Source organism: Sitophilus oryzae, unplaced genomic scaffold, assembly GCF_002938485.1.
Source record: "Sitophilus oryzae breed Bouriz unplaced genomic scaffold, Soryzae_2.0 scaffold_1745_pilon_pilon, whole genome shotgun sequence".
NCBI classification, from domain to species: domain Eukaryota; kingdom Metazoa; phylum Arthropoda; class Insecta; order Coleoptera; family Curculionidae; genus Sitophilus; species Sitophilus oryzae.
The window spans coordinates 1,182,597-1,209,466 of NW_022146441.1; the positions used below are offsets into that span (position 1 = coordinate 1,182,597).

At 30.5% G+C, this 26,870-nt stretch overlaps 2 protein-coding genes and 1 long non-coding RNA gene across 6 annotated transcripts; 2 read left to right on the forward strand and 1 right to left on the reverse strand.

The window, feature by feature from the left end:
• Positions 1–503: 503 nt before the first annotated feature.
• On the reverse strand, positions 504–4,774 carry LOC115882015. Of its 2 annotated transcripts, none has more exons than XR_004050118.1 (4): positions 4,644–4,774; positions 4,003–4,143; positions 2,172–3,847; positions 504–1,163 (listed from the first exon to the last, which is right to left on the reverse strand). It is a non-coding gene; the product is annotated as an uncharacterized LOC115882015 (long non-coding RNA). The 2 variants fall into 2 exon arrangements; XR_004050119.1 differs by lacking the exon at positions 4,644–4,774 and adding an exon at positions 4,200–4,308.
• Positions 4,775–5,316: 542 nt separating this feature from the next.
• Positions 5,317–7,599, forward strand: LOC115882067 (zinc finger protein 121-like). Of its 3 annotated transcripts, none has more exons than XM_030899890.1 (8): positions 5,317–5,455; positions 5,703–5,818; positions 5,967–6,167; positions 6,223–6,417; positions 6,737–6,832; positions 6,919–7,023; positions 7,110–7,211; positions 7,424–7,599. In XM_030899890.1, the coding sequence occupies exons 2-8, from the start codon at positions 5,787–5,789 to the stop codon at positions 7,425–7,427; spliced, it is 735 nt and encodes a 244-aa protein (XP_030755750.1). In that variant the 5' UTR covers positions 5,317–5,455; positions 5,703–5,786; the 3' UTR covers positions 7,428–7,599. The 3 variants fall into 3 exon arrangements, with proteins under 3 accessions (XP_030755750.1, XP_030755752.1, XP_030755751.1); XM_030899892.1 differs by lacking the exon at positions 5,317–5,455 and adding an exon at positions 5,483–5,592; XM_030899891.1 differs by lacking the exon at positions 5,317–5,455 and having other exon boundaries at positions 5,603–5,818.
• Positions 7,600–9,148: 1,549 nt separating this feature from the next.
• On the forward strand, positions 9,149–17,402 carry LOC115881981 (angiotensin-converting enzyme-like). Its single transcript, XM_030899747.1, has 11 exons — positions 9,149–9,440; positions 11,118–11,335; positions 11,554–11,703; positions 11,887–12,124; positions 12,202–12,387; positions 14,565–14,653; positions 14,713–14,861; positions 15,311–15,459; positions 15,701–15,893; positions 16,230–16,427; positions 16,549–17,402. The coding sequence occupies exons 2-11, from the start codon at positions 11,141–11,143 to the stop codon at positions 17,000–17,002; spliced, it is 2,001 nt and encodes a 666-aa protein (XP_030755607.1). The 5' UTR covers positions 9,149–9,440; positions 11,118–11,140; the 3' UTR covers positions 17,003–17,402.
• Positions 17,403–26,870: the final 9,468 nt, after the last annotated feature.

Sequence of the window (26,870 nt, forward strand, 5' to 3'; positions counted from 1 at the left end):
CCGATAGCTCTTTTAGTTACGGAGTTATTAGCGTTTTAATTTCGAAAACGAGGTCAAAGTGTTAGAGTCAACAAAATTCAGCGTTTCTCTGTAGTGTTAAAAATTTGTTCGAGGTGTTAAAAAATTTCGACGGGGCAACCAAATCTGGTACATTTTTGTCATTAAAAATTTAATTTTGAACAGAAAGAGACGACATTTTTCTGAATCATATTTCTTAACGTGTAGGTATTTTATATTGCGATTATATTTTTGGTTTGCCAATATATATTTTGTGTTGCTATTTTATTTTTCTTGGTATGTTTAGTAAGAGCCCAAAGAGTTTTTCTTTTAATTATTATAGTAAAGGAATTATGCAATAAATCAAACACAAGTGTAATGTATTAAAATATTTATTAAAAAATATTTGAATAGGGCGATAATGTCCAACGTTTACATAAAATAAAAATGTTTGCCATCAAGTGGCAGGGTAAATAATTGCTCTATAAATTGGGTCTAATAATAACTTCTAATGTTTTTATTTATATTCTCTATTCTAATTATACACAATAAGTTATAAACTATGGATCTTATTAATAAAAAAATGTATATTTATATCACTTATAACGCTATATGAATTTCTTTACACTAGTATAATATACTGCCGTGTTAAGGATAAATACTTTAACTAAAATTGAGATACAAGTGTGTTATTAATTGTTCAACACACCAGCTCAAGGTTTTTTCGTTAACACGGTAGTGCCATACGATCGAATAAAAACGGCGTCAGCGATGGCTATGAAATGAAGACCGCTGTCATTTTATATGTAAAATTATATGGAGAATGTCATCGATCCTCATTTCCAAGCCAACTGGGCGCAGTTTTTTTTCCGATCATATATACCGTATATGTTTACATATTTTATTTTCTTATCTAATTATATAAACTAGACTAAAACATATTCTTACACTAAATATTTTTCCTAACTATAAATATTATTTTGAACTTATTAACTAATAAATATCTACAGTAAAATATTTTTTTTTTGTTATCACTTATCACATTTTTTAACGTATTACATTTTAACAAAGGTAAAAGTATATTAAAATCCGAGTTGTTGGCGGACATACTGATGTCTATGTGGAAGTTAATAAATCTTCTGCTACACTTCTGGAAAGCCTTGGTTCTGTAATAAAAATATAAATAAATAATTAACATAAATATTTAGTATACAATTAAAAGGGGTTAAACCAGAGAAAAATATAAAATAAACACTTCAAATTAGTATATATTTAGTTATAGGTCATCGATGGCCTAACATCAGGGTTAGATGGTGACCCGGTCCTTTCTTGAGATATTGCACAGGAAAATTCATGGGAAAATTCTAGGAAAGCCAGAAATTATATCATGTGGACGAATTAATTTTTTGAATAAATGGCGAATGCGCCAGGAATCTTTGGAAGATTAGTGCTTTTCATGAAATTTTTAGGTATTCATTGGCGTAACTACAGGGGTGACCGGGTGTGCCGCCCCCCCCCCCAGGTTCTGTTGAGCACCCCCCACAGAAATCCTGAATTATGACTCTTGGCTACGTATTAATTTTTATTTGCTTGTGATGCAGTAAAATGACGTTTTCTAGTTTTTTTTTAGTTAATATTATTTTGTTGTGTTCAAAAAATGTGTTAATTTTTATTTTTTGAGAAAAATTTTAGGTATTTAAGTAATCTACGGGAACACGGTTTAATAACCAAGTCTATGAAATTTATTGATAGAGAAATTCATGTAAACGTTTTATTCAAAAAATGTGTTTTTTAAAATTACTTTTCATTTTTAAAAAAAACAAAAGTCCTAGCCCCCCTGGGTACAACCTAGTTACGCTAATGTAGGTATTGGACCGTATCCATCAAAATTAAAGTTCTGTGAAAGAAATTACACAAGTAAAAAAATTTTTCAACGACACTATAAGAAAAATAATACAAATAAAAGAATACTTATAGAAATACAGTCAATGGAACTTTTTTATAATCAATAAATGATATTATTCCCACAATAAAGAAAATATAGGATTCAATGTATTATAGAAAAATGGTAGTTAACCATAAACATAATGAAGCAAAATTATAAGTAGATGGTATATTTTACCACGTATAATACCATTAATATTTAAAAATCAACATCTTTTAGTTTAATTTACCTAAAATTATTTATCTTCCTCTTCAATGATAAACTTCATTCTCAATCCACTGTTGAATGTTAAATTTAATCATTCTAATGACATCTAGAAGAGGGTGGTTGAATTGAAGTGCCAGCTGTCCTTGTCCAAAAATCCTTGTTCCAAAGCAGTACAAGATCCCAATCAAACATTCAGTTTTAAAAGGAAAAGGAAAAAACGGAGATAAAAGAAAATCAATTAGAAAATCAATCCTAAACTACAAATTCTATGTAGGTTTCAATAGAAATTAAATCAAAGACTTGCAGGTCTTAGATGGAATAGCAGTAAAATAAACAATAACACAAATAAAAGAAGAGATTTTCAAATATATTCAATATAGATGAGATACAATAAATTACATTTAATTAAGTTTTACTCTGTATGGGGTATGATGAATTCTCTATAGAGATAATAGAAATAAAATGCCTTGGACAAGTAATGACATAGAATGGCACAATACAAAAATAAATGATACAAGTAAATGATGACTGATAACTCAGATATACATAAATTAATAGATTTCAAGGAATGGAGAAAATATGAGACACAAAGAAACAGTGGTACGTAGAATTGGAAAAAATGGTATGAAAATGTGTGATGAACTTATAAAAGTCTCAGAAGAATGACAAAAAAGATTATACAATTATATAAATATGATTTAGAAGAACAAACAATGGAAGAGTTTATAGCATTGATGAACGATGACATTTCCATAAGTAAAAAAATATGGAAAAAAATGGCATGAAAATGGGGTATAAATTGGTAAAAAATGGGAATGAAAATGAATAAAATGCTATAACTCTATACATAGAAATGATAAAATATATCATAGAAAAGTGTCAGAGGAATGATAAAAAAAATACAAATATATAAGACAATTATTAAAAGGGTTTATAGAATTGATGAATGATGATATTCCAATAAAAAAAAATATGGGATACAAAAATAGTGAAATAGAGGTAATGTGAGCAATAAGAAATGGAAAATTCATTTGACATCAAACACAAAAAGAAAAATCATCCAGAGCATCTAAGTTCGCCTCCCTTCATCAGATTTAACCCTTGTCCGACGATTACGTCAGTTCCCATCCCAGCTAAGCAGCCTCGTCTCGGGTCACCCTCGTCACCCATCGAGCGGACATCCACCGGGACCCCCTACAGGCGGACCCCGCTCGTCATCTTCAACGTGTCTGATATCCCGCCCCCTCTACTGTCGAAACGTCACGGGATACGTGCACGAAGAAGTCTCGTAGCTTGGGTGCCAGGTCGTATCCGGCCGAAGCCTCTAGCGTTAGAACACCTAGCTCGTAAACCAGAGGGTGGTGACTCCCTTGGGTACCTATGCATGCTACATAGGTCATCGATGGCCGAACATCAGGGTTAGGGGGTGACCCGGGTCTCCTCCTCTTAGAGGAGGCTAGCTATGATGCTCTGGAGTCGATATTACTCAGGAAAATTCATTGAAAAAAATTCTAGAAAAGCCAGAAATGATATGTGGATGAATCGGTTTTTTGAATAAATGGCGAATGCGCCAGAAATAGTGTGTTTTAATTCTATTTAAACACAAGCAAACCAAACCACCAAAATCCGTAAAATTACAACAAAGGATAAATGTACTGCCCTGGAACTGTATACATCCATCGATTTGTTGAGGAAAATCTGTAAAAAAGAAATAAATAGTATTACGCTTCAATAATTATACTATAATAATTGTTTTTATCAAGATTAAGTATATCTTAAAAAATATGGTTGGTTAGTTAATAAACATTTAATAGATTTATTAAAATTATTATGAAATAATAAATAAAACTCACTTTTAATCAGATAATGGAAGACCTACTTGTAAACCAAAATCATGGCCAAACATCAGGATTATACATGAGGTCCCTTCTTTTGCACCCAGGTCCCTTCTTTTAGATGGCCTCTATGTGTTTTTGTATATATTATTAATACTCCTAAAAAAAAACAAAATTATTAAGGCCTTATATTAAAACAATGCAAAATTGTTAACTTAAATACGACGACAGTGTCTAGTATTAAATATTATGTGTGTAAAAGTATTTTGTTTATCTAAAAGTATTATAATTAATGAGAATAGGGGCCCTTTTTAGGTATACTTAACACTGACTTATCCTAAAGACGCAGAAAATACTTGTTTGCCTATACAAATAAACACCTAACAAGTTATCTTTAGGAATAAAAACATCTTTAAACTCGACCAAAAAAAATGATTCAAAAAATACCAAATATCTCTAAATATAGAGCAATATTCTAAGTAACTACGGTTTTAATGTACAATAGAGACATCGAGGAAAGTATATATGATTTTATATACTCGATTTTGAAAAAGAAATATATGAAAATAAGAAAAATGTGTCAGCTTCTAATGATATAATTGAAATACTTGAAAGTAGAAAAAAAACTATAGAAAACAGACAAGATAATGGGTACTTACATTTTCAAAAAATTAAACAGGCCTTAGGGAACAGAATAAACTCAAATAGTGCTCAGAAAAATAAATTTTTCTATCAAAAACTCAGAAAAATTGTAACAGCCACATACAAAGACATAACTGCTTGCTGTCAGTTGCTGTTAAATGGAAAATGTCTCACTGTCAACGTTGTCAGATTGAACACATGTAAAACAGAATGGTCTTTTTTTGCTGCATAAATAATGATGCGTCTAAAACAAAAAAGATATTATTTATTCTACTGAAAGAAAGTTTGTATTTTATATTTATTACATGATTTTGTAACGGTTCAATTCATTTTACTCTTGCTCTAAAAATATTGCTAATTAGTTTCAGGATTTCGCCAATATCTTGGCAACCTTGGAAATATTTTAGTTCAAAATTTTCTCACTTTTTCTACAATGGCGCCACCGGCATTCTTCTTCTCTTTTGTATTTCAGGTCTTAAAAGAACATAACCACAGAATAAGAATAATGTTCTTCTTCTTTTTTATATTTACGGCTCGAAACATGGACAACCACAGATTAGATATAGATTTTTCTCTTCTTTCCATTTAGATGGCTTGAACTTATGTAGGTCATCCGGCCAGTGTCCAATAAAAAATAATCTGTGGATGAGAGTCAAAATTATAATCTATGGTTAACTATTAGACAAAGACGACATTAAAAATAAACAAGGACAAGTAGAAAGTAGAACAAAAATACAGATACTCAAAATAAAAACAAAAATTAAAATCAGATGTAAAAATAAAAGTATGCTTTTATTTTACTTTTAAAAATATCCTTTAAAAAGCAGAGGTGGGTAACTATTTCAAATTAAATTATTTAAAATAGCTATACAGAAATGGAGGATTATTAACAGCTTCTTGCTGGATGTTTTTTAATAGATAAAATGATATAATTAGAGATAAAAATTTCTTCAAAGCTTCTTCAAAGTATGTGAACATCTTTAAAGTAGTTCATTTCTTCAACTCTATGATTTCTTCTGTCTTATTTCAAATTATAACCAGAGTACGTAGCTGTTTATAAGCTGTATTTTTTGTAGTTTGTAGGGACCAACATATAATTAATTTTATAAGGCAAAAATGAGTTAAAATCCTCTATAGTTTCCAATTATTTACGAAAAACTATGAGTGATATAGTTGCAGGAATAGAACATCTGTAAGTAGTGATTAAGAGATAATTGTCTGTCATTTTAGTATAGGATACATATATTCCTATTTATATATGTATATATATAAATTACATTAACATTATATGTTGTAAATGTTATAATGTTAAATAGATACATAGTTTTATTTTGGCACAGCTCAGGAGCAGAAGCGAAGAAATCTCTGGTTTTCAAATGCTCCGAGTGTGACTACACAGCCTCCAGAAAGTTTAGAATTGAACAGCACCAAATTGTTCACATACCTCTAGACAAAAGACCTAGGTACTACTGTAACCATTGCCCTTCCAAGTTTATTTCAGAGTACAGCTTCTACAAGCATGTTAAAAGTAAACATAACAGGTATGATTACCTTCTGTACCTAAAGCATGTCAGATATATACTTTTTTTGGTATAGCTCAGAAACAAGGGTGGAAAAACCGGTTTTCCAATGCTGCAGGTGTAGCTACAAGACCCACAGAAGGTATCTCTTGGAACACCACAAAAAATTTCACTTGCCAGAAGAAAGAACTTGGTTCCAATGTAAGCACTGCGGTGCCAGGTATACAACAATGTCAGGCCTCCACAACCACTTTCAAATTAAGCATAGCAGGTACGATTACTTTTTATAGAGCATGTCAAAAATTTTGCAATAAATAGCTAAGAAATTTATGTGATTTATTATATAATTTATGCCTGGTTTATATTTCTGATTTAAACCAACACACCCTCTACACTATATGAAAGTGCCTTTTAAATAATTGCAAATATTTTAAACAGACATATTTTAATAGTTAATTAATATAAACTAAAGTTAATTATTATATACTAGTAATAACAATTGTAACTAATTACTAAATTATAAATCATACCAAATTAACTTTTAGTCACGTGATTAAGCTTGACTGTTAACTCAAAATTATTATTTTTAGTGAAACATTGACTGGTTTTGATTGTAAGGAAGACATTACTATAGAAGAAAAGATAAATATAGCTGAAATAAATGAATCATTAGAAGAGAATTCTAGGTATTTTTTAACATTTTTGTTAGTCCAAATATCCCATGTATTTCTGGAAAAATAACTCAAAATTATTATTTTTCTTTAATTTGAAGTGAATTGTGGACTGGTCTGGATTCTAAGGAACAAATTACCATAGAAGAAGAAGAAAAAACAAATATAGATGAAATAAGAGAGTCAGTTGAATACAATCATTCTAGGTATTTTTTAACATTTTTGTTAGTCCAAATATCCCATGTATTTCTGAAAAAATAACTCAAAATTATTGTCTTTCTTTAAATCAAAGTGAACTGTGGACTGGCCTGGATTGTAAGAAAGAAATTACCATAGAAAAAGAAGAAAAACCAAATATAGATGAAATAACAGAGCCAGTTGAAGATAATTCTAGGTATTTTTTAATAATTTTATTGTCCAAATAGCACATCCACTTCTTTTATTTAAATTTTATATATTTTTTAATACTACACAACATATTATACAGGGTGTGTCTTAAATAAGTGCAAATATTTCGACCCCAGAAACACGTTTATGTTGTGATGAAATAAAATTGGAAGAAAGTATAAAGATAGAATATAATAATGATGGAAGCAATCTTTTTAGGTGAAGACAAGCACCATGCTTCGAAGTTTTTGTTTTGAGATATTGGAAATGTCAGAATTGAAGAATTTCCAGAACTAGTGAAAATTGAAACTTGAAATTAGTTTTTGAAGAACTGTGTTATTTTTCTTTATTGTAATTGTAGATATTTTTTTATATTATGTACAAAGTTCAATACATTTTTACATATATATCAGTTTATTTTTTTCCTCAATAGATGTACAGGGTGAGTGTTAAATAAGATGTTTAGAAAAAACATGTATATGGAGAAAACGCCCTGTATTTATAACTATACAAATAGCACAAGCATCAAATACGTTTAAAATAAAAAAAAAACGTATTTGACAAGCATATAGCACTTCTCTGCTGTCAAGAAATAGAAAAAAATCTAAGAAAAAAATACTTTTTGTCGTCTTTCCTTTTGATATTACTGGTTGCATATCTTTAATGCACATAAAATATAAAAAATGCCTCAAAATAACGACGTTTTTATAATTACCGATAGGAATAATAATATTTTATTACTAATATATCAAATGTATCAATGTATTTGTTTTAATATATGGACATGACGATCAGTTAGTTGTTTGCCATGCCTAGTTATACAATCATTTACATATTGCCCTTAAGTTTCCTCTACCTGAATATATAACAAGAACATGATATATCAGCATATCAAAGAGCGGTAACAATGCTTATCTACCTATACACGGAAATTTATTGTTAACATCCATGTAAAATCATAGAATGAGTAAAACATTTCATCTACTAGGCCTAGACTATTAGTATTTTGTGTGAAACATTTTTATTTTTTTTACCATATTATGTATCATCCCTATCATTATCACCCCTTCATCCATATCTAAACAAGTAGTTCCCCACATTTTTTGGGAACCACTTGATGATTATAGTACAATACCACCCAGTCCATTTCATAAAATATGCGCTCAGCATTTAACGTTTTATGTAAAACTGTCTAGGTATTTTTAGACAAATGAAAAAGGAAATTAAAGATAAAGGATTATACTATATCCGTATTGTAGCACATTTTAGACAACTTCTTTATTTCTAAGAATTTGATGGTCAAACATCAACAAAATATTCCTTATGTTTGGACTAAATTTTCTCGAAAATAAAGACATAATTTAAAATTCCGTTACAATAGGAAATAGATTGAAGTTCTCGCTATTTTATGGCAAATGCTGAAGCTCTGCAAACCTTAATCAAGCCTTAATCACAGCACGTGTGTTTGGAATTTTGAGTGTGGCTGAACACGACAGGGTCGGGCTAAGTTTTAGGCAGATTTCTGATATAAAATATATATTTCCTTCATTCGGGGCCACACACCCGCTTTATCCGACCCCTGAGAGCGACCCGAACAGTACCTACAGCCTAATAGACTCTTAAATATTAGCCCCTGTCACACTTTTTACGCCTACAGGTCTGGTCTATAGATTTATGCCACACTACTAGTAATGAAGTCACTTTGAAGAAACATAGCTTAGTGTTTAAGGCGGTGTTGATTGTTAATTGTTATACCGCCAGAAAAATACTATAAATAGACAAACAGGAAGGTAAACTATTTCTAATGTCACTTGGACTTATACTGGACTTTGTATTAGGCAGGATTAGGCTTAGTTTCACACTTTCTATGCCCACGACAGGCCTGTCCGTATCAGCTTTCTTCTCAATGGACTTTCAACCATTTTCGTTGAGTTTATTATTTGTGTGTGATTGTGTACTTAACTAGGAATGAATAAAGGTTATGTCAGAACAAAATGATCGTCGTTTTCAGTGATAAACAGACCTCCAAAGTGGTATCGTGATATCAGTGAGATATAAATACGTCCTTTTTCTATAACAGACCGATTTTAAAATTGTTTCGTGCATTTTTAAAGTGAAAATAATCAAAAAAATAGGATTTTTGCTATTAAAAACACCACTGCACGGTCATGGAGAACAACCCTAAGATCGAGCTACGTTTACTGTGAATTAGCCTTAACTAAAAGTTTCTAAAAAGGTAAAAAGTGATTATTTTACTAATTACAGTGAGTAAAACTCATAAAAAAACAAATTTCAGATTAGTTTAATGGTTTTGAATGTTTACATTAGGTTTTACTGCACGACCAATGAATTTTTGAGGATTTTTTTGAATTAGAAATATTTTCCAGTTCCTAGAAAAGTTTTAAATGCATTTCATACCAGTGGCGTGGTAATCAGAAGATTTTAACCCCCTATATTGATAGGAAAACAAACAAAAATCGTGTGTCTGTTGAGTTTTTAGTACCCAATTTTATTTTGAAATAGATTTGTGTGTCTGCAAACGTTCTATCTTTTTTTAATCTTTCTATGATTAGTGTTATTTTTGAAGTTTTGTGTCAACTTTTCGTAAATGATGTGTAGAGGTTGACCTAGCCAAAATTGTCGTTGATTGTCATTCCCCAGCATTTGACGCGTTTTTTTTTATCAGACCATATTTTAAACCATTGCCGTGCTTGTTAGACAATATAAAGGGCTTATGAATGTATTTATATGGGCTGATGAATAATATTTAAATATTTTACTACTCGAAAATCTTCATAATATTTATTTTTCCACTTATTTATTGCAGTTTACCTAATTTCTAGTTCACCTTGATGACTATATTTTGATGTTTACGCTACTTATACGACAATATCACGTTTTAGATGGCACCACTTTAAATTTTAATGAAATTATTACTTGGTAGGAAAGTTTTTGATGTTTTTTAGTCAGTAGCGTGCGTGTATTAAAAAATTTGAAGGATCTAACTTAAGAGAAAAGTATAAAAACATTCTTTAAACCTAATATGGGATATTTTTAGTTTATCTATTATGGAGTTATGATATTATTATTAAAGAGTAATAATAAATTTCTTGATGACCTTAAATGGGATAACGAGAATGTAATTGGTTGATGATTATTGTGAGAAAGTTTAAATAAAATTCGTAGAATATCTATGTATAATCTACCTACCTATGTCATTTATTTAACTTTAAATTAAAGGCATTTCTATATATACACTTAATTTGTTTATCTAATATCTAGGTAATTTAATATCTAATATAAAAATTATGTGAGATTAGAATCTTGAAAAACCCATCTGAAAATCTTTAAAATATTAATGATTGATTTATTAATATCTAAATATTTAGTTTCAAAAAAATTAATACTTACATAATCAATTCAAAATGCTATAGTGATTTTTTTGTAATTTTATTTTAAATTTACTAAAAATCTAAATAAATTTATAGCAAAAATTCCAGTTATTTTACAAAAATTATGTCTTGCCTCCAAATATCTGAAGATCAAGGGTCAGTTTGATATATATTTTTTTCTATTGTCATTGAACTTAAAATACTTTTTGATTAATAATCCTTTTGTTATAACATATACAAAGGTTTAGTCATATAAGTACATTTAAAGAATGACTAATATAGGTATAAACTGTGTATACATTGTGACATAGTGTTCCTGTGTGTAAAATATACAGGGTGTTTCAAAAAACAGGTGCCATCTATCGTAGGGAGATTCCTGACTTAAAAATAAGATTGTTTTTTGAAACACCCTCTATTTTAAAGGGAAAATCTGATATTGCTTTTTGCCTATCAGTGTTTCACTCTTAGATTATATGTCATTTAAGATTTCACCCTGTGTTTATATGTTCTTTTTTTTCTAGTTTTATCAAAAATACCGAAAGATATGGCTTTAACTACAGTTATTCTAACAAAATACTGCGTTTTGGTGGTACTGGTTGCTATATCGCAAGCCCAAAATTTGGAAGCTGAAAAATTAGAGGCAGAGCTACAATTGGATGACCTGGAGTTAGCTGATGCCTGTGAAAACCTAGCCAGCGCTAATAAAATCGCTTATTTGGACAAAAATTATCAGGAAAAGGTATATTGAATTAATGGAATAATCATTAACATGAATGATATAATTTATATATAGTCTGTCTGTTTTAACTGGTAGACATTGAGGAATCTACAACACCTATTAAAATAAATATACTTATTTAAGGGACAGTCTGTATATTTCTGGTATCTTATGATTTATATTGTTGGATATTCATAATATACAAATAAAAACCAAAAAATATGTTTTTTTCTATTAAGATTGATGCAGAGAAGTCTTATGGATTCATGCTAAAAACTCATGCAGATATACTGAAAGACTTTAGTGACATACCTTCCGAATTGGATAAAAATTGGACAAGCCAAGTTAAACCTGGCGATGGGTTGCTTCCAGAAGAAAAATGGACCAAGGTACGTACAAAATAAAGAATAATTTTTATAGTTATTTATTATACCGAATGATCGAAAAAAAAACGGCGTCAAAGACGTGGAGAATGACAATCGTTGATAATTTTGGCGTGGTCAATCTCTATTATTATGTTAAGCTGGTGGAAGCTCACTTGTTTTGCTGTACACTCACTATTTCTTTTTCAGCTAGTCACTTATGTCAACCAAATAGAAGAACTGTCCAACCAGGTAAAGTTGCCATGTCTCGACGGGTTGCCGGATTGTTTCATCTCGAAAAACGATTATCAGAACATCTTGGCAACATCGCGAAACTCCACCCAACTCAGACAAGTGTGGAGCTCGTGGCAAGGCACTTACAATGAATCGTCCGTCGAGAATTTTCCTGGACATTTAGGATTATTGAAAGATGCGGCAACACTGAATGGTAAATTTGCGTTTTGTTACCAGAGAAATACGTAAACTTAGAGGAGTTCTAAATTGTCTTAATGTTTTTGTTTGTAGGAATTGAGGAAGTGAGAGAATATTGGGAGTTTTTGAGTGATTTCCAAGGGGGTTATGCCCAAGCTGATGAGTTTTGGGAGCAAATTCAGCCTCTGTATAAGAAATTACAGGGTTTTGTCAAGAAGAGACTATTTAGGTTTTATAATGTTACAGAGGATATGGATGAAATTCCTGTTTATTTACTGGGTAAGTCAGTTAGAAGATTTTTAGGATGTTATTTAGAAAAAATAATCTGATTTTTTATGTTGAGCATGTTTCGAGGTGTTCTTCCTTTCTAAAATACTTTCTACTTCATGACACTTCCTGCTTAAAGCGGAAGTGGCTACTATGTTGCTTATTTTATATAGTAGAAACTACTTATTTCATTTTTATTTAATTCTACAAAAAACTATGTTTTTTTCTAAACAAAACTGATTTTGAGTTAATTGTTCTATACTCATATTTAATTGTTTGTTTGCCTTTTTGAATTATAACTCAAGAACAGTTAACCTAATAGGACTGCTCATTCAGCCAAAAGTGTCCGCCAGGTGCATGCGAAAACTACTCGCTTTGTGACGTCATTGTAGCCCTTGTCATGGTTATTAATCCTTATCCGGCAACCAATAATACACACACGTGCATTATTGGTTACCGAATGCAAAACGTTCATTATTTAGTTTATTTATTTAAACACCTTATATGTATGCAGTATAGAAAATTAACTGTATAAATCGTATTAAATACTCGGATAATGCATTTTTAAGAACAGCAGTTCCCAGCATTACCTTTTGCAAGCATTCTTTTTAGAGTACTTCCATATTTTGCTTTAAAATAATTAATAAACAAAATCGTGGGCACTTAGTATGCACTTTGTCACAATCCACAACACAAAATGAACGTATTTATACACTCTATAGCTCTAAAAACTTTAAAGACACCTTTTTCACATTTAAAATTGACAAAATAATTAACTCAAAATTTCTCAGCTGTTATTTTTATAAGTTTACCATAGGCAACTAATAATACACACTATTATGACAAGGCCACGAAGGCTTTGACAAGGGCTACAATGACGTCACAACTGTCAGCTGAAGCGCGGGAAGAGGCGAACGTACGTCTTATGAGGATGAGCAATCCTATTAGTTTACCGTTCTTGGAGGCAACCTGTTTAATATAATGACCTTGGATCAGTTTTCTACTAGATATGCAACCAACAATACACTAAAGCAAACTAAATCCTAACGAGATCTACTTGGAAGTGGACATTATAAATAACAATATAGTCCTTATGAAGACTACATAAGGCCTATATTGTAATGTCAGATTCTGAGTAGATTTTCTTAGGATTCAGAGTATTTTTGGTTGCATATTCATAAAAAAACATCAAATAATCGATTCTTTTGCCTTATTCTTGAGTTTAATAAAGTTTTTATTTACCTCAAAGCATATTAAAACGTATTTAAAGACAGAACTTTGGAAATGTCGAAAAAATAATTTAGGATTTAGTGTATTACTGGTTGCATATCTACTAAAAAATCATATAATCGATTCTCTTGCCATATTCTCGAGTTTAATAAAGTTTTTATTTACTTCGAAGCATTTTAGACCGTATTTAACGACGGAACTTTGGAAATGCCGAAGAAATAGAGTGGAAAAAGTTGGAAAATTGCGGAAAGCGACCCGGAATTAAAACAAGTAGCAGTCAGGGCAGAGGGAAAACGGTTTTTCCAGCTGGCGATAATTGTTAAAAGGAAAGTTAGGGCGATTTTTAGCTCGAGACGGCAGTTTCCTAACTACATTGGCCGTTTTCATCTTTGTTTTGATTAAGAAGGAATAATTAAAAGTTTTTGTTTTGGCTCTCGGTAATGTCGTTAGGCGGATCCGAGGAAATTTCTCATTACTCAGCTGTAAAAAGCGTATTTTTCTTGAGAGAGTTTCCCAAGATCGTTTACTTTCAGTTAATATTATGCAAATTTCTAACAAATAGTTTATCTCTTACTGTTTTGTTATTTTAAAAAAACAATAAAGCCCTGACTACATCATCCGTAACAATTCGGAGATTGTTCTCGCTTAAATCAAAGAAAATCTTTGATTTTTCTCGGTTGCAAGTTCTGAGAAATTTCTTCGAGTGTCTTATACTTTTGGAAGATTCCATTTTCCATTCCTGGTTTTTGAGTTCAGCTTTACGTCGGTTTGGGAATCAGAATGGTTCTGGTTCAGTTAGTGGAGTGTTCCCTCCTTTTCTAGCTAGATCATTTGCTTTTTCATTGCCTTCTATCCCTTGGTGTGCTGGTGTATTTTCTTTGAAACCTGAAAAAAAAACGTTAGATCTAGATAGAACTTATTAAGTAAATTTATCAGAATAAGTTTGTATTTATTTTAAGGAGGAAATAATGATTGGTTGAGTATAGCAGACATCGTTTTGCCTCATAGACAGCTGCATTATGATTTTGAGACTGATTTAAAATACAAGGTTGGTGTTTTTTTGCCCGTACTGTATATACATACATTTTAACATATTTTTTCCTATAGACTGTACCTGATATTTATAAGGACTCGGAAAAACTAGCTAAAAATTTATTTATGGCATCTTTGGAACAGAAATTTTGGTTAAATAGTCATTTTAACGCGTCATCGTGCGGTCCTCAACTCTTTGAATACTGCAACAGCGGATATACAGAGTAAGTCAAAATACTAATACTAAATTCCCAGAAAAAAATACTAAATTCCCAGAAATAAGTGCAAGTATTTTAAGGGGTTGTAGATCTCAATAAAAGAAACATATTTTCTCTTTATCGTTTTTCAAAAAATTTAAAAAAAAATATTTTTTGCTAAAATTTTGAGAACCCCTGGAATTTCGAATTTTCAAAAAATTTTTTTCGCGGAAAAACTCGCATGTTTCGCATGTCGGGGTTGTGACTATACTACCTGTTAAAATAGTTATTTCTGGGACACCCTGTATAGTTGCCATTATAATAAGAAAATTTAGCTAAGACAAATTAAAAACAAAAAATATTTTTAAAACTAAAAAATCTTTAAAATAAATATACAGGGTGTCTAAGTGCAAGTATATTAGGGGGTAGTACCACCGAAAAAAAATCAAAATTAATTATTTCTGTATTTTTTTCAGACTATTTGAGTGTGATCTCCCATCCTGGACGACATTTCTAGACTCTCAAGAAGCTACAGTGAAAATAGCTTTAAATAATATTGATTATGTCTCTTTACAGAGACAAAAACTAAGATATTCTGCCATAGATGACAGTTTAGGAATCTTAGGTAAGATATTTTTAAATTTGTTTGTTTTTGAAACTTGCACTAAAAGAAAAATAGACTATCTGCACCAATATCTTTGTCACTTTTGTACATTATTCATAAATAGATCGTTTGCACCAATGTTTTATGTCTCTTGATTGTATTGTATTGTTTTTATATCTTCTCTTATACAGAAGGAGGTAAAATTATAATAGAACAATATTCTTTCTATAATATCAAGTTTTATTTTATATTATTATTATAGCTTCCCTGATAACAGTGGAAAATATAAGTCACGAAGAAATTTCTACTGAACATGAACCAAGAATGACAAAACTGTTGCTTGTGGCTTTGAGGTTCCTTCCCAGGCTGTCATACTACTACATGGCGGACAAATGGAGATTGGAACTTATAGAAAGTGAAAATAAAGTTGTCACAGAAAGTTGGTGGCAGTTCAGGTAGATATACAGGGTGGCCCATCGAAAACGTTCCGCAAGGCATAACGGCCAGGGTAATTTTTTTTTCAGAAAATTCAAAAACACGTCAATTTTCTTTGTGAGGGGGACAACTTTTGCCCCAAAAATGATTGCAAAATCTTCAACCCTCCAAGCGGGGGTGTCATCCCCCAACTTTTTTTTAATGGGAAGGGGGTCAAGTGGAACGTTTTCGATGGGCCAACCTGTATGTTCTATTAGATCTTAATTTTAAAATATAATTCAATACCATTACATACTTATATATAAAACTGGAATAGAGTAAGATTTTAAACTGTTATATTTGTTCTTACATTGCAGAAAAGAATACCAAAGCTTGACAGGTCTAACAAACAAGGAACCAGACTTTCTGGAAGACCACAGAGTACTATATAACCAGCCTTATATTAGCAAATTCTTTGGAATACTAGTGGCCTTCCAGATTTTTCAGTACTACAAAAATAATGCCGAAAATCAGACGAATTTTGTCAAAGATATTGGCCATGATGATTCATTTAGGTAAGTACTACCTAAACTCCTCTATTTCAGCATTGTGAACTATTTCGATCATTCTGTATCACAAACTAATAATACTTAATATTTTTTAATACTTCTAAGTTGATTTTTTCTTGTATTTCAGGTCAATGATTCTAGAAAGACACACTTCAGATCCAGCATACCTCCTTACACTGTACTATGGCCTAGAAATCACACCTACCGACATATTAGATTATTTTGCACCCCTGATAACCTACCTAGACTCCGCCCCTGATCACCAAGTACCTCTGGTCACCACTACAACAACCACAACTACCACTACAACCACTACAACGACCACCACACAGAAACCTCCCGTTACTACACGAGAAACAGCGAAAAACCACGAAGCAGACAACGAAATAGCCAATGACGAGCCTAATCTTAACCCTTTCGCTAACAGTGGGAGTGACGATATGATGAACAAGGACAGGCATTGGCCGATGTATCTAGGGGTGGGGCTACTTTCAATGGTGGGCGTGCTAGTAGGCGTGGCTTTGATATATAAAAACGTCAGGAGAAGAAGGAGGAGTAATAATAGGAGATTTGATACGTAGAAAAGTGTTTTTATATTTTTTTTTGGTTTGGTTGATATTTTTTTGAAAAGCATCACTAATTTTTAAGACTTTTAAGTAAAAAATGCGAAAATAAGGTGTAAATTTTGATCTGAGACCTATTAATAGAATTATGATATATATTATGATAGTAGGTGAATAATTTTTATTTATTTAAAAATTAGGTTTATAACATAATGATTGATTTATTTATTGATATTGTTGTTGTTAGGGTTTATTATTAATATTGATTAGTTTCTTTAATTATTTTGAAGTTCCTTTAGCTAAAGATAAATAGAGAATGATTGTACATATAGTTAGCTTAAAAAAATGTATAGTATTTTTATTAAGACTCTGTACTGTTTTGATTTTAGGAAAATATACGAGTTTATGTAAATAAAAATGAGTTTTATTATATAAAAAATGCAGTATTTGTGACCAGGGTTACTATGTTCCTAAGAGCATCAAAAACAGTTAAAAAAAAAAGGAAAAAAATGGACAATTTTTCGACTTTTTTCCGTATATTTGTATAATCATGAAAATTGGTGATTTTGGTCAAGTCACCAATTTTGATAAAACTGCTGTTATTTGCTAATTAGAAGGCATAAATTACAAACATATAGTCCATTGTGGCTTTACCACTACGGTACTAGATATATACAAAGTTTTTACCATTATCAAAAACCGTTCATAGACAAGGGTTCGAAAAATCGATTTTATCAGGAATCCGAAGTATTTTAGCATTAATAGTTATATATTTTTGAAAAGTACATAAAATTTCCTACAAACTCTGAAATTTTTGAAAATTTTGTTTTCAAAAGTTTATGACCGGGTTTACTATGTTTTTAAGAGACTCAAAAACAGTTAAAAAAAATACTTTTTTTCCATACATATATCAGTCAGAAAAATTGGCGTTTTTCCAATGGTAAGAGTAGAAGTTGAAACACCTGGTACTATACATATTTCTCATACTTATTATAAAGAAAATAAACCATAATTTAACCACATTTATATATCAGAAAACTTCTGTTGAAGTTAGAGTTTCTTTTGTATTTTCTTTCGAGAACTTCCTGAACGGAACTTTCGTATGTTTAAATTAGATTTGGGTAAACATTTTCGAACAAATATAGGTATTTGTGTAGAAATACTTCGAATTTTTACCTAAACTTCCAAAGAATACTCCAGGGACCGTCTAGAGGTTGACATTTTTTTTATATTAAACAACAAAAAAGAAAAAAAAGGAAAATATGTCATGTTATTTGTGTGTTTGTAGAGTTTGTCTCCTTTTGAGATATTAGAAAATATTCAATAAAATCGAAAAAAAAACGGCGTCAGCGATGGCATTTTATATAAATCGATATTTTCGAAAAAATCGATTGTTTTTGCACATCACTTCTTACTTAATATCGTTTTTTTGTATCCACAGATAATGCAAACTTATAAAATATTTAAATATATTATCCGAGAATGCTCTATATATTCAGATGCGCTCCGCCTTTAAGGACGAATAAATATAGTGCCTCGGTTCTATTTTCTTTAAGATATTAGAGATGGGCACATTATAAAGAATCGATTCGATGCATTATAGTCAATACTTCTTAGGATGTACCTATATCTAGGAAAATAGTTCTAAACAATTTTTTAGCACAATAATTTATTACTTTGATATATTATGCAAAAAGGTATATAAAAACTATCGATATTTTGAGTTTTATCGATATTCTCAAACATTCCTACATTAGAAACCTTAAAACTAATCAGAATTTACTCATTATCAGTTACATCTGTAAAGTACAGAATATTATTAAAAACTTAGAAAACATAAATTCAGCAAAATTCTGAATCGAAATCTGTATAATCGTTACTAGAATCACATTCTTAATGCTTAATGTATTTCTCTAATCGATATCTTTAAGGGAAATTGATAAATATTTAATGGATAATGCTTCCATTGCTAAGCCTTTCCATTTGGAGGGCTTGGTATTCGTATGAAAATAGTTTCTTGAAAGTAGGAATGTGTCTTGTGTTCCATTAACCATTAGCTCCATTAGATTAAAATTATTTACAAATACGAAACATTTCTAAATAAATAATTAATACTTACATACACTATCTCTAGCTATATATAGTGATCTAGCGAGATATGGAGGTATGGAGGTTCAGTACGAAGAGAGGTTAAAAAGGATGTTTAGAAATACCGCATGATCGAAAAAAACGGCGCCCAGTTGGCTGGGAAATGAGGATTGATGACATATCCCATATAAAATAACAGCGATCTTCATTTCATAGCCATCGACGCCGTTTTTTTCGATCATACCCTGTTGATTTTAAAGGAAACTTTTAATGGAACTTTTTAGAGTACCTACTGTATAAAATCAGGCCACCTATCAACTGTCAAAAACTTCCGTTAAGCAGTTTTAAAATTATTATATTTATAAATTTAGTATTGACATTATATACAGTTGTTTATTTACATGTATGTTTATATTTTATTTATATTTAATTAAATAAATTTTTGACAATGTACAATTTCTATAATTGTATAAAGTATTGTTTTAGTTTTGTATGTTTGCTGTTAGTTTTATATGTTTTTTTTTATTGTTAAGTGAAGTTTTGTATGTTTTTTATATTCTTTTTTTTTAAGCTTTGTCAACAAAATTGTTTAATTTTTTTATGACAATAAAGCAATTTCTTTCTTTCTTTCTTTCTATTTGCAAAATTAGGTTCTTAAAAAAAGTATGTTTTATGATTATGTTATCTGTGATGTAATGCATTATTTTTTTTATACAGGATGGTCCGGACTGTATTCAGGAACTTCGGCAGCATATTCCGCACATAAAAATAAGTAAAAAAGTTCGTATAAATGTATGTTCTAAAATGCTTAGTTTCGGACATACAGGGTGTAGAAGTTTAATTTTTATAACAATTTTTTCCAAATAATTTCTGAGGTAACGTCAATATTTGGATGAAAATTGGTGCCTGGGAGTTTTTTAACATGAGAAATTTGATTTTGATATCAGTATGACTCCTATTTGTTGGGGGCGCCATCTACATGTGTTTTAATTGTTTTGAAGTGTAATAACTTTTCGTCCGTACCTGTATAGAACTACTGTGTCAAAATTTTTATATTTTCGTAATTTTTTACGTAAAAAATGTCTCTTGGTAAAAATCGTTAAGAGCAACCGTTCTCAAGATATTTAGAATAGAAATAGTCAATACATACCGTTATTGATAAAAAATAAAAAGGTTGAGTAGATAGAGTAGTTATTTATGATACTACTACACCCTGTATCTCCGAAACTAAGCATTTTAGGACATACATTTATAGGAACTTTTTTTACTTATTTTTATCTGCAGAATATGCTACCGAAGTTTCCGGAATACAGTTCGGACCACCCTGTATATTTATTTAGTATTTCCATATTAGTTAAACATATTTTTTTAAAATTTTTCATGTATTTCAATGATTTAATTATTGAATAGAATGGTGGCGAGACTATTTTAACAACAGCATTAACTTTTTGCCACAACTGCCTAAAGCCTAAAGCCACGACTGCCATTTAAAGCATTTCAATTTAATATTGATATTAATTTTAATATATAATTCATTTAATGCCATAGTATCGTGTTATGTTATATTGTTTTAGCATTTGAAAAAAATCTGCTGTTATGTTTAATTAATTATTAATAGATATAATTGTCATAAACCTTTATTAAATTATGTTATTAAAAACAAAAAAGTTATTAAAATTATCTCTGTACCTTTTGTCTCTTTTTTATAATTTGTCTCTGGATTTTTTCTGGATTCCTTTTCTTGTAAATTTAATTCATCATTTCTTGTAAATTGTTGCCATATTATGTTTTTTAATTGAAAACTAAAAAAATTCCAAATTTTCAAAAAAAAATTATTTGCGAAAAAAGCTCGTGTTTCTAGGATGGATATACAGGGTGTCCCCGGCTGAGCGTGCATTAGAAGTTTCTAGAGAACCACAATATCTAGATCGGAGATTTTTTACACATCATAGTTTCATAACGAGATCTATCGATTAAAAATATTTTCAATATGGCGGCACTTGACAGTAACTTTTTTATTTTAAATGGGTGCCCCCATTTTTTATTACGTACTTAAATTCTCTGTAAAATTCTATGAATGTTGATGTTAAATACTCTATATCTAACATTAACCGTTTTTGAGAAAAAAATTATTTAAAATTTTTGGACGAAAAAAACTACCTGTCAAGAAAATTTGTATAGCCTAAAAGTCAAATTTAGTGATTACCACAGCCACTGTGACATAAAGAGAAGACATCTATTTCAAAAATTACCTTGTTCAAATGTCAAATAATAATGGCGGTAGCTATCATGGAATTGAGTGATTAAAAAATTATCATAAATCATTTTTTTTTCAAATGGAAACCCAGTTTTTTTAGTCCACTAATGAAACGGTTTTTCAATTTGTTACTTTTTAACTATACATATTCCTATACCTAAAATAACTCGTTTTTAAGTTATTTAAGATTGAGTTAGAAAACGTATATTTTTCTTGATTTTATCTAGCTTCCTTTGACATTAAGTGCCAAACGGTCAGACAATGTATGCAATGTATTTCCATCTGTCAGAAAACGAATTATTTGAATTTCCTCTAGTACAAATACTGCCTGCCTGAAGAGTTTAAAAAGTGTATTTATAAAAATATATCTCGTATTTTCGCTCTTTAGTATATGCAAAAAATCTCCGAGCTAGATGTTGTAGTTCTATAGAAACTTCTAATGCACGCTCAGCCTGGAACACCCTGTATACTACCCCTTAAAATATTTGCACTTATTTAAGTCTCACCCTGTACATAGGTATTTTTATAATAATCCTGGGAATTTTTTGACAAAATTAAGACCACACAGGCACCTGGCGGAATTCAAAAGTTGTGGATACAAATGCTACTGTTCGTTATAAAAAATCATGAAATAAAATATCAGGGACGATCCTACAGGTGACCTATAACAAAACAAAATTTCATCGATTGAATGGAAATAACGCCAACCTATAAAAACGCCAAAATAATTGACAAGTTCATTGAAACATATAGACGTTTCGACTTAACAATTCAGTCGTGACCATCAACTTAAGGAATATAATAAATATTGTTCCTCAAATTTGTTTTGTTCTTTATTCAGAGGATGGGTTAGTTAGAAGATGAACAGGATGAAACAGAATAAAAAATCATAATTTTATTTGTGAATTTATGTTTTTTTTACTGTAAGCTTAAAAGAGTTTTTCTAATCTCTATTTATATCTATCCTTAATTAGGATTTTGTGGATTTTTTTTCTCATATTATTAGCTTCTGTGCTTAAAAAAGTTCTTTTTATAATCACGCTTTTTCAGAGAATCAATGTATGTACTTATGTGGGATTTATTAAAAAAAATAAGCCAAAATAATGATCATGAAAAATATAGATAAGAGTCCAGGTAGAATTTTTCGATTATTTTATTTTTAAATATGATCGAAACAGAATTCTATTTTTTAATGTTAAACAAAAATAAGTATAATGCATATATGCCTTAAGGCCCGTTCAAATACACACACCGGAAAAGTCTAAGGATATTACAATTTTATCCAGCCATCGTCAGTAATTTTGTTATTTGCATTTCTGATATAATAAAATTAAAATAAACAAATAGTTTACAGGACGTATTGGAAATAAAAATGCGAAATTTACCGAATTTTTCAAATTTACCTTGATTTTTATTGAACTCTAAAAAATACACACATTTTTTTTTATTCTAAACTGAATTAAAAAAAAAAAGATAAAACCATTTTTATTTAATAAAGGATATGGCCTCCTCTACTGTTCATTACAGCCCTACATCGGCTCTCCATGCTCCTGATCAGGTTGTCGATCTCTTCTTGAGCTACAGCCTGCCACGCTGCATTCACGGCCCGAACCAGATCCCTACGAGTTTCACGAGGCATACCCATTCTCAAAATTCTTGTTTGGACCGCGTCCCATACGTGCTCGATGGGGTTGAGGTCAGGAGATGTGCCGGCCAGGGTAAGATGTTTAATTGATGAGCATTGATAAACTCACTTACCACTCTGGCTGTATGAGGCCGTGCATTGTCATGCATGAGAATGAAGTTTCTCCCAAAATCATTGGCATATGGTAACACGACAGGCTCAAGAATTAAATCACGATATGTGATTCCTGTTAGAAACCTTTCAAGAAAAACGAGATCGGTTTTTCGGCCTAACTGGACTCCTCCCCAGACCATAACTGTTCCACCTTGATAAGGGTGCACTTCCTGAACATGATCCAACCGAATAAGATTTCCCGGTTTGATGAATTCCAAAGCGTGACTCATCCGTGAAGAGAACATTGGCCCATTGTTCATTCGACCACTGAACATTATCTTGAGCCCACAAATATCGTACCTCTCGATTTCCTCTCGTTAAGGGTTGAGCTCTCCAGAGGCGTCTGCTTCTTAAGTTGACCTCTCTTAATCTATTGCGAACAGTGTCAGGACTAACGGTTACATTATGTGTTTCTTGGAGAATTAAACTAAGCTCTGGTGCTGTAACGGGCGGTCGGCGTCGAGCATTTAATTGTAAAAAATTATCTTGCTGAGGGGTAGTAATGCGATGTCGCCCTGTGTGTCTTTTAGCAACATCACCACTTTCACGGTAGCGTGCACTTAATCGCGATATTACACTTTGCGTTGTATTTAATGCTCTAGCTATGTCGATTTGGAGCATTCCAGCTTCGAGCATACCCATGACCCTCAGCATTTCGTCTCTGTTAAGATGTCTACGCTCCATAATGTCGTTTAATACTAAACAGAGTTATTTGAATGAATTCTGGCCAGTTATCATAAAAACATAGCCAGTACCGGTTAAATTCGAACAATTGATGCTAGGTGCTTTTTATACATTTGACAACAAATGCACAAACACTTCTGCAAATGTCCCAAATTTAGAAATAACTGGTGTGACTACTTCGTTTCAATCGAAGTAGAAAGAATCGGCCTACAAATATGTGGTTGTTTCATCAAAACATTTATTTTTAACTTTAATAAAATGATATCCCTAGATTTTTCCGGTGTGTGTATAACTGTGTTTTCGTCTTCACACAAGGATTTGCTTGATACGTTTTGAACTGAACAAGTAAAACGTTTTGTGTAGAAGGGGCTTTAGGGTCATATTGATTCTTCGCCATAATATTACAGCGTTTTCCCTAATTCAGTTGTGTGAATTATTTAAAAAAAAATCACCCATCGCCTGCAATTCAGTCAATTTAGTATTTTATCGACAAATCAGAAGGTCAAAGTATATGGATTTTTTCGAATTTAACGATGAAATAAATTTACAGGAAATCAGAGAGATAATTATGATCTAATTTATTTTTTAATAACGATTCTTCTCTGTCTTATAGGTAGGTGCTTAATTAATATCCTGCTGAGACTGGTTCTTTTTTAAATGTTCCGCATCGTCCGCATCGCAACAAAAAAAAAACATTATAACTTTTGTATTTCTTTCTTAAAAAGTATATTCTATTTTTTTTAATAATGTATTTTAAAGAAGGTAGTTAGTATTAGTCCCAAAAAGGCCAAATAATGCCTTGAAAAGCTGAACAATTTAGGCAAAAAAAGTATTCCGAATACTGATTGACACCGCGTCTGGTCACTTTGGTCACTTTAGTAAATGTATGTATATATATTATAGTCTAGTATTAAGTTAAAATTATAGTATTATGTTAAAATAAATATAAAATTAGACAATTCAATCCTTCTTAGTTGATGTTTTATTAAAAATTCTCTATATAACGCCCTAACGATAGTCCACGACATAGATGAGAAATAGCTAAACCACAATAAGAACTATGCGGTTTAGGAATTATGAGTAATCGCACTACATGGCTTGAAATAGGGTCCTTTTCATTTTAATTAAAGAGCAAGCGACATGACAGACAATGGAAGGAATTCGGTATATGCCGATGCGGGATGATGCGTTTTTTCGCCAGCCTTGTACCCTGCCAAGAATATATTTGCGACGCTCCTCTTAATAATTGAAGAAAGCCATAGGCGTACGTACATACAGTTCATACCAAATAAGTTTATTTATTGATCAGTTATTCTGTTGCAATAATAAAAATTATACTACCTTATACAGAGTGTCTAAAATTTTATTTTAAATAATTACTAGCTTTAAACGGCAAAAACTTGTTTAATTTAAATGGAACATTCTGTATATTTTATGAGAATCAGATGCACAATTTAATTGTCTATCAAATTATATTATGTCATTTTTTACCTATCTCTTCAAGTTTCCGTAGAAAATGCATTTTCTTGTCATTTAGAACTCATTTATCAATATACCCATGGAATACTGACATTTTAGATTATTTTTAAAAATGTACCAAATTTTTAAAGAGTACAGGTATTAATATTGTCGATATAGTGTGTTTATTTCATTAAAAAATAAAAAAAAAACTGTTTAAATATTTGTTAAAGAGGACCAATTAATATGATTCCAGTATTCAAACTACATTAATTGACTGTTTGCGTTGATTAATAATAATTGCTCCAAATATTAAAAAACTGAATTTTGTATGTGTATTAGACAGTGGGGTAAAAACTAACACCTTAAAAATGATATTTGATTTTTTGACAAATGCTTATTTATAACAACAGAGACATTCATTTTCATAACTTATTATATAATTGACTTCTGATTCAAATCCACGTTTATTTAGAATAATTTATTAACGAACATAATTAAGTATATAATTAATTAGTATTTGGGCGGAAATAATGGTGGTATATTTAATTAATCGTATACTCTTTTATAAAGATTTAAATAATTTTATTTTTGCATACAAATGGGCTAGTAATATTATCATTTTGCTAAAAACGATAATATTACTAGCCTGTATATTTTGTAGATTTGTTGCTTTAAAAAAAAATCTAAAATGTCAATATTCCATGGGTATATTGATAAATGAGGTCTAAATTATAAGAAAATGCATTTTCTACGAAAACTCGAAAGGGATAGATAAAAAGTGGTATAATACAATTTGATAGACAATTAAATTGTGCATCTGATTCTCCTAAAATATACAGGGCATTCCATTTAAATTAAACAAGTTATTGCCGTTTAAAGCCAGACATAATTCGAAATAAATTTTTAGACACTCTGTATGAGGTAGTATTATTTTTATTATTGCAACAAAATATCTGATCAATAAATACACTTCAGTAAATATTTAGTATTAAAAACTTTGATACCCTTGGAGAAATGAAGCCTTAAAATTTTTACTGCAATTTCATAAAATTGAAAATATTTCAAAAACGGTAAGGTTTAAGTGTAATAAACCTTAATCAAATTTACCTTTATTTTAATCGTAGAAACAAAAAATGTAATAATATACAGGGTGTTCCATTTAAAAAAATTAAAGTTTGATATTTTTTATTTATTTGGGACACTCTGTATCTTGTAAAAATATTTAGCTCTAATAGTCCTTCAACGAACCCAAAACTTACAATTTGTAGAAATCTAATCATTTAGCTACAATACTCCGTGTCGTATGTGGTGAACAACCCTGTATATTAATTTAGAAGAAAAAGATTAAACGGCTCAGCCCTCAACAACTCGTAACCGTATACACCAGTGTTGAGGGCTGAGCCGTTTAATTTTTTTCTGCTTTTTTATACATTTTCCTCACTATTTCTTCCTTGTTCATATATTAATTTAATTATAAAATTGTATATGAAATATTAAACTAGATAATAAACTATACCTACGTCTATGTGAACAAAACTGATTGATACAATATGAACGATATCATTCTATAACCTGAGCCCGTTACAATCTCTTTTTGA